At 38.6% G+C, this 16,306-nt stretch overlaps 1 protein-coding gene across 3 annotated transcripts in view; it reads right to left on the bottom strand.

Annotated features, from left to right (window-relative positions):
* Nucleotides 1-16,306, bottom strand: part of ORC2 (origin recognition complex subunit 2) — a 62,966-nt gene that overhangs the window by 10,953 nt on the left and 35,707 nt on the right. For all 3 annotated transcript variants that reach the window (XM_033231991.1, XM_033231993.1, XM_033231992.1), the window contains 7 exons: nt 14,770-14,963; nt 12,957-13,055; nt 10,438-10,547; nt 5,978-6,110; nt 5,046-5,142; nt 1,402-1,548; nt 637-808 (listed from right to left, as the gene is read on the bottom strand). In XM_033231991.1, the coding sequence (XP_033087882.1) occupies nt 637-808; nt 1,402-1,548; nt 5,046-5,142; nt 5,978-6,110; nt 10,438-10,547; nt 12,957-13,055; nt 14,770-14,963 (952 nt within the window). The remainder of the gene's footprint in view (nt 1-636; nt 809-1,401; nt 1,549-5,045; nt 5,143-5,977; nt 6,111-10,437; nt 10,548-12,956; nt 13,056-14,769; nt 14,964-16,306) is intronic.

Here is a 16,306-nt window from a genome sequence, read left to right as displayed (position 1 = left end):
GAACTCCCGACCTCAAGTGACTTGCCTGCCTTGGCCTCCCAAAGTGCTGGTATTACAGGCATGGGCCACTAAGTCTGGCTAATTATGCAATTTATTTTTTGCTGGCTTATGCTATAATCAGCTTGCATTTATTTATTCAGATATGCCTCTTGGTTAGGCTGCTGTGAGGGCTTGACTGGAGACATCATACAGTGATGTTTTGGAGCTGACATATCTGGATCAAAGTCTTTGTGCTACTGACTATCCACCTTAGGATCAAATGAGGTATTGCATATAAAGTACTCAGTGTCTGGATCAGAATGTTCAATATGTAATGAAAAATAACCATAAAATTTAAGTAAAAGTCATGAAAAGTCTGCTTTTTCTCCATTATGACCACTCAGGTGCTCATATTCAGAAATATCAAAATGTATTAAGAAATAAAAAGTTGGTACTCTCGCTTTATTACTGAGCAATTTGATAAGACTGCTGTTGACTTATCTGCCTACCCTATAATCCAGTACTGGTAACTATTATTACTATAATTTCTCTTAATCCTTCAAACTAACTAGGGACTTCAGTATCACCATTAAAACCTAGTAGTACATATCTTAAAATGTATAGTTTTTAAAAAAGAAATATGGTTTTCGTCCTTACCTTGCATTAGGGGTAAGGCTTCGTAAGACATGAGTAAGGGAGTTAAGTGGCAGGGATCCAGACTGCTTCACCAGAAGAGAGTTCTCATAGGAGGTTTCTTCAGTATAAGGACTATATGTAGTAGTTTCATACCAGAGCCAGTTAAAAAGACTCTGCTTTGCATGATCCCACACTAGCACATGATCAAAGAAAACAAGAATTACAAATTATTTTCATATTGTCATGTTACTAGATTCCACTTTACAAAAGAATGAGAAAGGATTAAATAAAAATGAATCCCAAAGTTTTTCATTTTTGCCACTTCCATATCTAAATCAGTAACTCACAATCTAATTTCATTTTCAACCAACATCTGAACCTTTATTTTTATATTAAGCATAAATTAAAAGCATTACCAATGCATTCTTTTTAAAAAATTAGTAATGTTTTAACATTTTCTTCTACAGGATTATCAGAAAGTCTATACATTAAGTTCATAAAATAAATGCTGCAATATTACAAGAAGAGAAGGAGACCAAAATAATAGTTGGGTCTTTTCTCTCCATTTAACTTTAGACTAAAACATCCTTATTTAGTATCTGAATTTTTATTTCCAAAAAGTATGTTCTAAATTAGATTGAGAACATGTTTTTGGCAACCTGTGTTTTTAAACATGTAAAAGGGGGAAAAGCATTCTAAAAACAGTAAAAATTTTCTGATTTACATTAATACTATGTTTTGTAAGACTGATATCTCTCGAAGGAAAAATAGTAACACTTAACTTACTGAGAGGAGCGTTGAGGTGGTCAATGGATGCTATAAGGTAAATGTTATGCAAAGATGACAACTGACCAATGATTTGCTGGCTCTTCTCTCCTCTCAACATCTGGCTATCCAAATTGTGGATGAGAAGGAAGAGTTCTAAAGAAGAATCTAAAAAGAAAAGAAATCCAATTATTATTATTATTTTTAGAGGGTCTCACTCTGTTGCCTATCTCACTCTGTTGCCTAGGCTAGAGTGCAGTGGTACAATCATAACTCACTGCAGCCTCCAACTCCTGGGCTCAAGCAATCCTCCCACCTTAGCCTCCTGAGTACCTGGAACTACAGGCACACACCACCACGCCTGGCTAATTGTGTTTTTGGTAGAGACAGGGGTCTCACCAAGTTGCCCAGGTTGGTCTTGAACTCCTGGACTCAACTTGGCTTCCCAAAGTGCTAGGATCACAGACGTGAGCCACCATGTCCAGCGGCAATTGTTATTTTTAGTGATATTTCAGTGATTATTTCCTCTACCACACACAACGCCTAGGTATTAAAAAATATATTAAAGTAGTATAGGATAAAATAATGATTGCTTAGGGGTATGTAATTTATTTGAGAAGATATGTCATTTACTCATAAAATAGACAAGACATGATTAGCACTGAAGTCAGGCCCTACAGAAAGCAGCTTTTTTGTGTGTGTTTTTTGAGACAAGTTCTGGCTCTGCTGTCCAGGCTAGAGTGCAGTGGCGTGATCTCAACTCACTGCAACCTCGACATTCCAGGGCTCAAGCTATCCTCCACCTCAGCCTCCCGAGTAGCTGGGACTATAGGTGTGTACCACCACACCTAGCTGATTTTTATAATTTTTGTTGAGATGAGGTTTCACCATGTTGCCCAGGCTGGTCTGAAACTCGTGAGCTCAAGTGATCTACCCACTTCGGCCTCCCAAAGTGCTGGAATTACATGTTTAAAGGCAATTTTATTTTTATTTATTTATTTTTTTTTGGAGACAGAGGCTCGCTCTCTTGCCCAGGCTGGAGTGTAGTGGTGTGATCTTGGCTCACTGCAGCCTCCAACTCAACTCCCAGGTTCAAGCGATTCTCCTACCTCAGCCTCCTGACTAGCCGGGATTACAGATGCGCACCACCAGGACCGACTAATTTTTTGTATTGTTTGTCGAGACAGGGTTTCGCCATGTTGCCCAGGCTGGTCTCAAACTCCCAACCTTAAGTGATCCACCTGCCTCGGCCTCCCAAAGTGCTCGGATTACAGGTGTGAGCCACCACGCCTGGCTTTTAAGGGCAACTTTATTTTTAATGTACACTGTTGATCCATTAACATGGAACCCACAGTCAAGAACACTATTAACTCATACCTGAAGGAAGTTTATATACACAGGCATTTTTTCCCCAAGGTACATCACAGCCTTCTTGTGCTTGGGAACACTAGATAGCATTCTAACACTATGCTTGGGGGCCATTTTAAACAGCCATATCACCGACACAAAAGCAGAAAAATGTGAAAAATGTAGCACTGAATGGACTGCGAAAAGGACGCTTGTTTATAGTATGAGAGCTGAAACAAGAAGGCAAAGCATTGCCTTGTTTGACCTCTGCTTAGAATGTGTACATTGGGCAATGCAAACTTTTTGCCACTCTGTGTATGTTTCACTTTGCAAAAGTGCCAAGAATATTGATTTTGGGATTATAAATAAATGTTAGCAAGCAGGTAAATTTGTTATTATAGAATTTGTGAATAATGAGAATCAACTCTACCTGTTTTCAAATGTGTACAGTTGGTATAAACATGTATATTGTCTGGCTGGGCTCATGTCTGTTAATCCCAGCACTTTGGAAGGCCCAGACAGGCGGATCCCTTGAGGCCTAGGAGTTTGAGACCAGCCTGGGCAACATAGTGAGACTCCATCTCTACAAAAAATTTTAACAATAGCCAGGCAGATGGTGTGTGCCTGTAGTCCCAGCTAATGGGGAGGCTGAGTTGGGAGGATCACTTGGGCCCAGGAGGTTTAGGATGTAGTGAAATGTGTTTGTGCCACTGGATCCCAGCCTGGGTGAGAGAGCAAGACTGTGTTAAAAAAAAACCAAAAACAAAAAAGTATACTGTCCATTTCTATCAAGAACTGTGGATAAAATGGGTGTGGAAGTGTGAAAGGAAATTTGGGACAGAAAGCTTTTCAGGTTGGAAACAAAATGAAGATAAAACTAAAGAACATGCTAGAATATTGACAAGATAAAAGTACTATGGAAACAGAGCTAGGATTATTGACATTATCAATAAAATTATCCATCAAAGCAGTTAGGCATTCTCAAGTACTTCTCTTAATTCTTAATTTAGTCATTATTAAATGGCAATTAACTATCAGAGACTATATAATACTATTTCCAATTTTCTGACATACTCACATAACCAAAACATTCACACCAAAAGAATCAGAGATCTTAGTATATAAAATTATCCCAATGTAATGATATATACACAGAATAAAGAAATAATGTTTTATTTATTTATTTTTAGATAGAGTCTCACTCTATTGCCCAGGCTGGAGTGCAGTGCTATGATCTTGGCTCACTGCAACCTCTGCCTCCCAGGCTCAAGCAATTCTCCTGCCTCAGCCTCCCAAGTAGCTGGGACTACAGGTACGTGCCACCATGCCTGGCTAATTTTTTTTGTATTTTTGTAGAGATGGGGTTTCACCATATTGGCCAGGCTGGTCTCGAACTCTTGACCTGTGGTGACCCACCCAGCTTGGCCTCCCAAAGTGCTGGGATTACAGGCGTCAGCCACTGTGTCCAGCCAAGAAATAATGTTTTATAAAAACATTAAACAATATAAAAATATCAGACAAAGATGTAACACTCAAGTGGAGGCACTTTACACAAGCAAAACAAAACCTGAAAATTATTATGAAATAAATTAGCTGGGCTTGGTGGTGCACACCTGTAATCCCAGCTACTTGGGAGGCTGAGGCAGGAGAACTGCTTAAACCCAGGAGGCGGAGGTTGCAGTGAGCCAAAATTGCGCCACTGCACTTCTGGAGTGTTTTATAAACAGAAAAAGGCTTTTGGATATACAAACTTGAGAAAGTGGGACTAACATTTTTCTTCCCTATTAAGTTCACAGAAAAAGTTCATAGAAAAAGGTCAAATTATTTTAGAGCACCAAGATAAGTGCCATTATTAAAATAATCTTTTTGGGCCAGGTGTGGTGGCTCATACCTATAATCTCAGCCCTTTGGGAGGCCAAGGCAGGAGGACTGCTTGAGCCCAGAAGTTCCAGACTATCCTGGGCAACATAGCGAGACCTCATCTCTACAAATAATACAAAATTAGCCAGGCACAGTGGCACACGCCTGTGATCTCAGCTACCTGGGAGGCTGAGGTGGGAGAACTGCTTGAGCCCAAAAGGTCAGGGCTGCAGTGGGCCATGATGGTGCCACTACACTCCAACCTGGGCAACAGAGAGACTGTCTCAAAAAAAAATATATATATATAATAATGATAATAATAGTAATACTGTATGTATATGTATGTATATAATACATATATGTATGTATAACTGTACTGTATGTATATAAATACATGAATAAGTAGAAGTATATGCTTAACTTTACCCTAAAACTACAGAGCATCTACTTCATGTTACCTTCTTTAAATCTGTTTACTATCCAGTCTAGCTGATCCAGTATACTGCGGAAAGTACCCATATGATCGAGGACTTCTTCTGTTATAGAATTCAGGACCTATATCATGAATATGCAAGAGGTGCCACATTAATTACAATTTATTGTCATATACAACTAGAAAATCAAAACTTTTTTTATAAATTAGTAATGAATTTGGATTTCCCAAAAGTTTAAAAAAATCACTTTAAAAAATTCTACTGGTACTCGATGAATTATATCTAATTCATTGTTTTTTGCCTAAGTTGTGGCTAAAAGAAAACAGAAAAGAATAGCAAAGATGTCAACATAATAGGTAATATAAGAGGGCAGCAAAAACAAATGAAAACGCTCCCAAGAACATGAGAAACATTAGAAAACTACAGTTCTATCAAAGGAAACGGGACACAAACACTATAGACACTTTTAAAAAGGAATACTACATGACTCAATATCCAGCACCCAAAAGATTTCATGTTCAAATGATGAAGAGATATTAAGCATTTGAAATAAAAATGATCTATGATAAATGTATTGTAAAACTATAGTCTTCACATCCTATTGCATTTTAAAGCATTTTCACAGCATGTAGTTTTTGCCTAATAAAGCATTTTCATAGTTTATAACAAAACTGAAGACCCCATAATTCCCTTCTTCAGAAGTACCACTGATACTCATGTAGTAAACAAAGCTAACATATTTTCCTGAGTTTTAATATATGTCAGTTACAACGTAGGACATTCAAAGACGGTTTCAAAGCTAGATTCTTCTGAGTCCGAACATATCGTATTAAGCACTATACAATCCTACTACCGTGAAGACTAAAACAAAAATTCTTTAATACTCCATCCTCATTTATGTGGGGGCATGAATTGGCAGAGGATATGTTTTTCCCTTTAACATTTTTGAAACTTACTGATTTCACACTGATTCCGGGAAAGAAGCCATTGATGACAACGTGAATGGAATCTTGCAGCATAGTGGTTCGAAACCTTTCTAGTAAATCTCTCTTAGAACCCAAACCATAAAGCACAATGTTGAACCCAAGGCTGTTAGGAAAGACAGTATTCATGCAATTAAACTTCAATACCTCTTATTACCAATTTTATTATCAACCAGTTTCCTTAAATTAAACTTATAAAAAATACAGGAAAGGGGTAAGGCACATTGGCTCAAGCCTGTAATCCCAGAATTTTGGGCAGGCAAATGCAAAAAAGTTTTTCATATATGTATATATACTTTTTTTTTTTTGAGACAGAGTCACTCTGTTACCTAGACTGGAGTCCAGTGGCACTCTTGGCTCACTGCAACCTCAGCCTCCCGGGTTGAAGCGACTCTTCTGCGTCAGTCTCCCAAGAAACTGGGGCTATAACTGTGCACCTGGCTAATTTTTATATTTTTAGTAGAGATGGGTTTTTGTCAAGTTGCCCAGGCTGGTCTTGAACTCCTGGGCTCAAGTAATCCACCCACCTTGGCCCCCAAAATTGCTGGGACTACAGGTATAAGCCACCACATCTGGTCAAAAATATTTTTATTTAAAAAAAAAACAATTAAAAAATTATCTGGGTGTGGTGGCAGGTGCCTATAGTTCCAGCTACTTAGGAGGTTGAGCTAGGAGGATCACTTAAGCCAAGGAGTTTGAAGCTGCACTGAGCTATGATGGTGACACTGCACTCCTGCCAGGGCAACAGAGCAAGCCAGTGTCTGTAAAAAAAAAAAAAATAACTAATCAATAATATATTTTTTTTCAAGATAGAGTCTCGCTCTGTTGCCCAGGCTGGAGTGTAATGGCACCATCACAGCTCACTGCAACCTCTGCCTCCAGGGTTCAAGTGATTCTCCTGCCTCAGCCTCCCGAGCAGCTGGATTACAGGCACCTGCCACCAGGCCCGGCTAATTTTTGTATTTTTAGTAGAGACGGGGTTTCACCATGTTGGTCTCCAACTCTTGACCTCAGGTGATCTGCCTGCCTTGGCCTCTCAAAATGCTGGGATTACAGGCATGAGCCACCGTGCAAGGCCAGGAATCAGTATTTAGTGATTTAGCTATCCCAGTTCTTCTTCTTCCTTCCTAAAAAAAAAAAAAAAGTATTCTTTTCAAAAATTATTATTGGCCGGGCATGATGGCTCACGCCTGTAATCCCAGCACTTTGGGAGGTTGAGGCAGACGGATCACTTGAGGCCAGCAGTTTGAGACCAGCCTGGCCAACATGGTGAAACCCTGTCTCTACTAAAAAATACAAAAATTAGCCTGGCTTGGTGGCAGGCACCTGTAATTCCAGCTACTTGGGAGGCTGAGGGAGAAGAACTGCTTGAACCTGGGAGGTGGAGGTTGCAGTGAGCTGAGATCACATCACTGCACTCCAGCCTGGGCAACAGAGTGAGACTCCATCTTAAATAAATAAATAAATATTTATGCCAAACTCATACAAGGTAAAAGCACAATTTTATTATCTGTATACCAATTTGTTCAGTAGTTTCACTGTGGCTTCTATTACTTTTCAGATGACAGATGACTGGAGGCAAGGAAGATCATTGCCAATAAAAGCCCTAAAAAGGCCGGGCGCGGTGGCTCATGCCTGTCATTCCTGCACTTTGGGAGGCTGAGGTGGGCAGATCACGAGGTCAAGAGATCGAGACCACCCTGGCTAACACGGTGAAACCCCATCTCTACTAAAAATACAAAAAACTTAGCTGGGCATGGTGGTGGGTGCCTGTAGTCCCACCTAATTGGGAGGCTGAGGCAGGAGGATGGCGTGAACCCGGGAGGCGGAGCTTGCAGTGAGCCGAGATCGCACCACTGCACTCCAGCCTGGGCGACAGAGCGAGACTGTCTCAAAAAAAAAAAAAAAAGTCCTAAAAATTTTACAGGCTGAAGCAGAGTTGAAATTGATAGATTAAATTGAAAAGGTAAGCAGAGGTCAAGTAACAAAGGCCTTGTTAAGTCATACTAAACCATTAATTCACTAATTCCAAGGAGAATGAGCATTTATTTATTTATTTTGAGATGAAGTCCTACTCTATCACCCAGGCTGGAGTGCAGTGGCGCGATTTTGGCTCACTGCAACCTCCGCCTCCTGGGTTCAAGCAATTCTCCTGCCTCACCTTCCCAAGTAGCTGAGATTACAGGTGTGCACTACCAAGCCTGGCTAATTTTGTATTTTTAGTAGAGATGGGATTTCACTATGTTGGTCAGGCTGGTCTCGAACTCCTGACCTCAGGTGATCCACCCACCTTGGCCTCCCAAAGTGCTGGGATTACACAGATGTGAGCCACCGTGCCCAGCCAAGAATGAGCATTTAAAAGTAACTAATGAGGGGTTAACAAAAAGGTTTTAAGTAGGAAAGTAACATGTTCTTTTCAGAAAGATCACATTGGCTATGTTTGGGGAATGGACAGGAAGGAACAAAACTGTGGAAGATTAATTTAGCTGTCATGGAGAAAAATGTAAACATGTCAAGAACTTTATAGTCAAACCAATAAGATTTGGAGACTGATTAGATGTGGAGACTGAGTAAAAGAATACTTAAGAATGGCTCAGTGCTGGGCGCGGTGGCTCATGCCTGTAATCCCAGCAGTTTTGGAAGCCAAGGCAGGAGAACTGCTTGTGCCCAGGAGTTTGAGACCAGCCTAGGCAAGATGGTGAGAGATGGTGAGACCTCATCTCTACACAATAAAAAATTTAAAAAATGAGCCCAGGCATGGTGGTGCACATCTATGGACCCAGCTATTGAGGAGGCTGAGATGGGAGGATTGCTTGAGCCCAGGAGGTTGGGGCTCCTTGAGCTGTGTTCACACCATTCTGGGTGACAGAGTGAGACTCTGTCTCTTAAAATGAAAAAAAAAAAAAAAAAAAAAAAAGAAGAATGATTCCGTTTTCTGCCATAGGCAACTACACAAATGGAGTGACTAACATTCACTCATTCACTCTGCTGGATAGCAGGGGCAGGTGGGAACAGTGGATTTCAGATGAGCTTAATTTTATGTATGTTGAATTATTTACAGGACATCCAAGTAGAAACTTCTAATATACATTCAGATATCCAGGTCTGCTACTGAGAGTGAGGTATGGGTTGGAGGTTAACTGTTACATGAGTCATTCATATACAGAAACCAACTGAAGCCAGAAGAGTGAATGAGCCCACCCAGAACACCAAGCACTAGAGGTCAAGCTAAAGTCCAACTCCATGACTGTTTACGAAGGTCAAGCAGAAACAGTATTTATGTGATGCTCTCTGGCAATGCAGGATAACCTAGAAATGGAAGAACAGAAAAGAGGTAACCTCCAAAGGTAGAGATTACAAGGTCAAAGCAGCAGAAATAAAGAGGCAAGGAATTCAGAGAGCTAGCAGTTCCAATCAACTTGCTGACTATAAGGTCTCACCTGAGAAGCAAAGCAAATTAAGTTATCTAAGTTGACATACTGGGAGAAAAAAATAATGATGGGCTAGGGATGGGATTAGAGTGAAGAGCTTACAAATTTATAATGCACAGATCTATAATTAGTTATTGAGAGAAGCCGAGGTTCTTGCAGGCAAGTTAATCATTCCCTTCCTAGCATAACTTTTTTTTTTTTGAGACAGTCTCTCAAACCCCCGGGCTCAAGCAATCCTCCTGCCTTGGTCTCCCAAAGCACTGGGATTATGGGTATGGGTCACAGTGCCTGGCCCATGGATCTACCTTCTTATTTACCTCAGTGACAATGTAACTATGAGTGTGCATGTATATTCACATTCGTGTACATTTTAAGCACTTCCTTATGTTCAAGTCTTTTTAACTGCAAGGATAAAAGTAATTATCATAAAAAGCAAATACTATGTTTTGATTTCACTCATTCTTCTAGGCATTTTAATGGAAATTTAAAATTTAATCTGAGGTGTGTGAAAATAATAAAAGTGAAAAAATATTCTAGGAAATAATGTTAAAATAGTAAATTAATGCTTATAGAACAAATCTCATAAAATTCTGAAAGTCTGTAGTACACATACATAGGATTAAAGTAAATATCCTTTCATTTAAAGAACTATGCTGTGGAAAACTGGATTAAAATCTAATTGGTATATTTATTTATCTTGACAAATTAAATATACAGGTTTTTTAAACCAGTAACATAATTCTAAGAAATGCTATTTATCTTATCAATGGCTGTCAAGTCTGATAAACACAAATTTCTTAAAAACTGTAGAATTTCTGGGAAGAGTCATACAATAAAGTGACATTTCTATATGAGTCATAATGTCTATTTTTACATTTATTTTTATATATGACTAAATATATCAAACTCATTGTAAAAAGAAAAATGTTAACTTACTTTAACATATTCATGTAAATATGTATTATTCTTTATTTTACAAGGGTTTGTAATGATAATACTTACTGTAATTGCAGCATCCATTTATGAAATAATTTTTCATACTGTTGATTTAGTTGTTTAAGTTCGGCAGAAAAGGAAGGGGAAACCTTGCTCAATAAGTTACGCAAAGTTTGCTTTAAAAAAAAGGAGGAGGGGAAAAAAGTCATTCTCAAACCACAGATAGCAGATCAATCCAAACAATTTCCTTAGAAGTTGAGCTTAGAAGAAGCCAATTGGAATATTACTTTAATCTGGTTTGGCAATGAGTGTATCAACTGATAAACACAATTCTTAAAAAATAATTTGTTTTCTTAAAACTGTTAACATTCTTTTTAGTAATAACAGCAAAGAATTTGGTAAGTTTTGTCCAGAACCATTTAAATGATTATAAAATCCAAGAATAAGGTTTTAATTTAATTCTCAGAAAACATTAAAGGTTCTTTATAATTTACTTACCATTATCATTAATAAAATAAATCTGTATCACTGCTCCTCTTCCAAAAGCTGTTTCTAACAAATCCTTTATCTTTGATATGTATTGCAAATTTTTAAAAACAATAACATAAATAAACTGAGGAAAGTGCATTGCCCTGTACCCCAAACTTGGAAAGTCATGCTGATGAATCAGAGATCATTTTTTGAAATAAAAACTCCAGCAAAAAGCTACACATGGGTCTTCACTCTGGCACTACCATGTTTTCATGATTCCACCGCCTTTCAAGTAAAATATTCTTTAAATACTAAAGATTAGAGTTGCGATAAATATTTCAGGTACTCTGGCTTGTACAGTGTTTATTTAGTCACAGTCAAAGCAAAACAGGACTACCTTTAAGTAAAATTGTTAACTAGGTTACTAAAAAAAAAAAAAACTCTCTTATCTCTTCTGAGTTCAGAGCCCTGAAAAAGTAGAGAAAGCACTAGTATCTTTTCCTGCAGTCATTTACACTGGATTATCTGATCATATTCACACTTGAGTGTGAACTCTAGAATGTTATCTCATGTATGTACTTTCATTTCAAACTTTTTTTTTTTTGAGACAGAGTCTTGCTCTGTCACCCAGCCTGGAGTGCAGTGGCATTTCAGGAGGTTGCCCACTGCAACCTCCACCTCCGAGGTTCAAGCGATTCTCCTGCCTCAGCCTCCTGAGTAGCTGGGATTACAGGTACATGCCACCATGCCTGGCTAATTTTTGTAGTTTTAGTAGAGATGGGGTTTCGCCATGTTGGGCAGGCTGGTCTCAAACTCCTGACCTCGTGATCCTCCCGCCTTGTCCTCCCAAAGTGCTGGTATTACAGGCGTGAGCCTCCGTGCCCAGCCTCATTTCAAACTATAATTAACATTCATGGAAAGCTGCACTTTCGACCCCAATATCCAGCTGTACTAGAATGAGGCAGAACTGGCAATCTAGTTTTGAGCCTGGGCTTTAACAGACTGTGTTTTCCCACTTTTTCTCTTATGCCTCTGCCGTTGTCATGAGGATAACATGCCTCAGCTAGCTTGCTGGTCCAATGAGGAAGAGAAACATGGAGCAAATCCTAGATCAGCCAACCTCTGACTGACTTGCAGACATGAAAAATAAATGCTTATTGTCACATGCTACTGAAGACTGTATTGATTAGCTATGCTATGTTTACGATCAATGAAAGGCTTTCCTCTCCCTCACTGACAGGTGTTTCTTTCATCCCCCTAGAGATCTTTTTGCCTCTAAGTATGATGAAGTCCTAGACTCATGTGTCCTTCTCCCACGTTGCTTATATTCTCTGATCCGAGTCTCAATACCAATGAGCCAGGACTTAGATTATCAATGGAAATTACTACTGGCAAAGATTTTCTCACTCAGATGGTTCTGTCTCCTCTCTTAGAGAAGTAAAATCCCAGCAAGTATAACTGTATGGTTTTTTTTTTTTTTTTTTTTTTTTTTCTGTAAAATGAGCTACTGGAACCATAGTACATGGTAATCTTGTTACCACACTGGGCAGGTTTTCCATAACATCCTCAAGTAGAATATCCTCTACTTTTTGCAAAGTTTGTAACTGAGAGAAAGTCAGGTTGCAGTCGCTGTTTTATGACCAGTGTGAGGTTTAGTAAATACATATAGGTTAAATGAATAACAGAGATTAATGGTAAATGGATATCAAGGACTATGACCCTGATGATTATCACAGATCCTGAAGAAAATAATAAACAAATAAGAGGGGGAAAATGCATAATTACAGTCTAATCCAGTAAATTATTTATTTATTTTTTTAGATTTTAGTAACAATGAGGTCTCCCTATGTTGCCCAGGCTGGTCTCGAACTCCTGTGTTCACGTAATCCTCCTCCCTTGGCCTCCCAAGGTGCTGAGATAACAGGTGTGAGCCACATGTGCCCAGCCTATTTACTATTTGTATAATAAAAGAAGTAATAATCACATTAACTTGTGTTTCATTTGATCAGGACAATAATTCTACTTGTGTATACTTTTCAAATCTGTTGCTTATGTAGCATATTTTTCAGGACAGAGTAAAAAAAAATTTAGAAGTAACATTCCTTGCAACATACCTGATCCAGTTTAGCTCTCCTTAGCTTCTGCAGCGTTCTATCTGAGGTTAAAACTTTTGAACTGCTGTGAGCTTCAAAATACTCTTCTACTAAGTCACTCTGAAAGTGAACAGAGTAGTCAGTCCTTAGTAGCTTCAGATATCTGTCTTATATCAAAATTAGACAGTAATATTACTGTAAAATAGGACATGTGAAATTCTTTACTTGGTAGTCTTTTTAAAGCAACAGTACCAGTTAAGGCCAAGCATATTTAATTTCAGTAATAAAACTGAGTAATTACTAGGATCATATAAGTTAAAGAAATGACTAGGTGAAGTAGTAGTCTGTTCCTAAAAATGATGCCTAAGTTACAATATGTAATTTCCATTTAGACTAAAAAAAGAGAGATGATTTTACATATCAAGATCTTTGTTTCTCCTCAAGTAAATCTTTTTTTTTTTTTCCTTTCTTTATTGAGGAAGGGTCTCACTCTGTCACCCAGGCTGGAGTGTAGCAGTGCAAATACGGCTCACTGTACCCCCAACCTCCTGGGCACAAGGGATCCTCCCACCTCAGCCTTCCAAGTAGATGGGAAGGCAGGCATGCACCACTACACCTGACTAATTTTTTAAATTTTTTTTTTTTTGCAGAGACAGGGTCTTACGTTATCCAGGCTGGTTTCAAACTCCTGGCCTCAAGCAATCCTCCCACCTTGCTCTCCCCAAGTGCTGGGATAATCCAGGCATGATGCCTGGCCTCAAATAGTCTTAGCAAATTCTTTAATATTAGTATAGCTGAAGTACTGTGAAAATGAGGAGGAAATCGACTGCAAGGTAATAAAAGAAAAAAAAGAACCACAAACAAACCAAAAAACTTGCCTACTATTCCAGTCAAGTGGAATTTTCTTCTCACACTATTTGTTCTTCTTATTTTGGGCAGGACTAAACTCTAGGGTGGTAAGGAAGGGACAGAAAGCTATTTAAGCAGTAGGCTCCTCAATTGCTCTGAACCTTTAGACACAGCACCAGGATAATTAGCCTTTTCTTAAAACCAGGGTGCCAGCAGTATTCTTCCAAATGACTCAGCATGGGTCCCTAGCCACATCATTCATTACACTGACTTAAAACAATGGTACAAAAACAAGATACACTGAGAACTCATGCCTCCAACTGTCCAATCAATATTTACTTAAAAGTTGTTTTTTCTTTTTGTTATTTTTCATTCTAATCCTACAGCATATTTTAAAAATTATTTATTTATTTATTTTTGAGACAGAGTTTCACTCTTGTTGCCCAGGCTAGAGTGCAATGGCATGATCTCGGCTCACTGCAGTCTCCGCCTCCTGGGTTCCAGCAATTCTCCTGCCTCAGCCTCCCAGGTAGCTGGGATTACAGGCACACAACACCACACCTGGCTAATTTTTGTGTTTTTAGTAGAGATGGGGTTTCACCATGTTGGCCAGGCTGGTCTCGAACTCCTGACTTCAGGTGATCCACCCGCCTTGGCCTCCCAAAGTGCTGGGATTACAGGCATGAGCCACCGTGCCTGGCCTAAAAAGTTCATTTTTATACAATGGAATTGAGATGTCACTTTTAAGATGTACTATTTAGCATATACTATGGTATTAATTCATGAATATGTAGACAGGCCAGAACAGAAAGTCAAGAAGTAGAAACTGATATATGTGGGAATTTATTTGGAAGGCTGAGAAAATATAGAAAAGTGATAAGTGATGAAAAAATATTATTTTGAGAGATGTGGATCTCTTCGGGTAGCCTATCTTTGAGATATTACACAATTTTTCTTTAAGGTTAAAGTCTCTCTCTTCACTTACTGTTTTATCTCTTTTCATTCTCTTAGAAGGTGTTTCTTTGCAAACAGGAGCTGAAACTACTCTATTCTGAGCTGGAATCTTTTGGCTGAATATGACTGCATTAGTGTCCTCTTCATGTTCCTGTGCAACTCCTTCATCATCCTCTGAGTTGGAAGCAGAATATTCGCTTTCACTGTCAGAATGAGACCTTGGAACTGTGGGGGGGAAAATAGCAATTTGGACAATTTCATGGTTTGACAAGAGAGGCATTGTGGTTACGTAAAGGAAAGAGTCAGGGCTCTGAAGTTAGAGTCTGAATTCTGGTTTTGTCATTACCTGCTCATGATTTCACCAGAGCTAATTAATAAATTCTCTCAGTACCAGTTTATTTATCAAATTAATAGTACATAGTTTAATAAATCATTAGGAAGATTACACTGAAATGTATATAAAGCCACTAATAATGCCTGACACTCAGGAACTGTGATAGAAATTGTTAATCATACCTAACACCGTTCTCCTTCCCTCTTCCTTGCTAACAGAACTCCAATTTTGCAAAATATGGCAATGTGCCCCATCCTAGGGGATGATTCATGGTAACTGCCTTTTTCTTCTAGGTACCTGCTTTCCCAGCCTCTGCTCCAACTATGGTTGACTATGTGACCCCTGGACCCATGAATAGAGGGAAAATAGCTGGCAGTTCTGGGAAAGATTTTCATCAATTATGTAAGAAAAACCCCTATTTATACCCATCGTTTAAAGCTATGAAAGCCATTTTGCAACATGAAGTATCAAACCTAAAGATGAAAAATGCTGGTGGCAGAGTAAAAAGATAGGAACAATCTGGGTCCTTAATGACACTGTTGAGTCACATCAACCATGGAACTTGCATCTCCATATTTGTTTTGATGTGAGATACCTAAATGTCTATGGCTTAAACTACCATTATAGAATTTTCTGTTGCTGCCTATTGACAATGTCATTCTAACTAATACAGCACTCAATAAATGGTACTTATGATTATAATTATTACTAATACATACACATATACCATCCCAGAGTTGATTCAAGAATCATCTTTTTAGACAAACCACAACCCCACCCGTACAACTCCCCAGAAATAATATAGCTAATTTTACACTTATTAAATAAGAATAAAGCCAGTTTCACAATCAACAGGCATAAAACTGTTTTTAAAAGCTAACTTACAAAATATGAGTGAAAAAACTTTATACTGCAGAGGATTATCAGCATGTAACAAACATAAATATTAAAAAAACGAAAAAAAAGGCTTGATTTTGTAAGCACATATAGCTTAGCAGATTCAGATGTGCATTGACTGCTGCTCATGGTATATGCACAGCTTAGAAGTGGTGGCAGGTACCAGAAAGTGTCTCTACCTTCTTTACATGTATGCTTCCTCCATGTAGGTATACATGTTTTGTGGTGATTAAGAAGTAAGAGGGAAGTTCACCGTCTCTCTAAAAAACAACCCATCTTTGGGATAAGGAGAAAACACAAGACATGGGATATAGCTGACATGAAATAACAATCACAA

This window comes from Trachypithecus francoisi, unplaced genomic scaffold (assembly GCF_009764315.1).
Source record: "Trachypithecus francoisi isolate TF-2019V2 unplaced genomic scaffold, Tfra_2.0 Lachesis_group13, whole genome shotgun sequence".
Classification (NCBI taxonomy): Eukaryota; Metazoa; Chordata; class Mammalia; order Primates; family Cercopithecidae; genus Trachypithecus; species Trachypithecus francoisi.
Note: the sequence above shows the minus strand (reverse complement) of the source record. Positions and strands in the feature narration are given on the sequence as shown.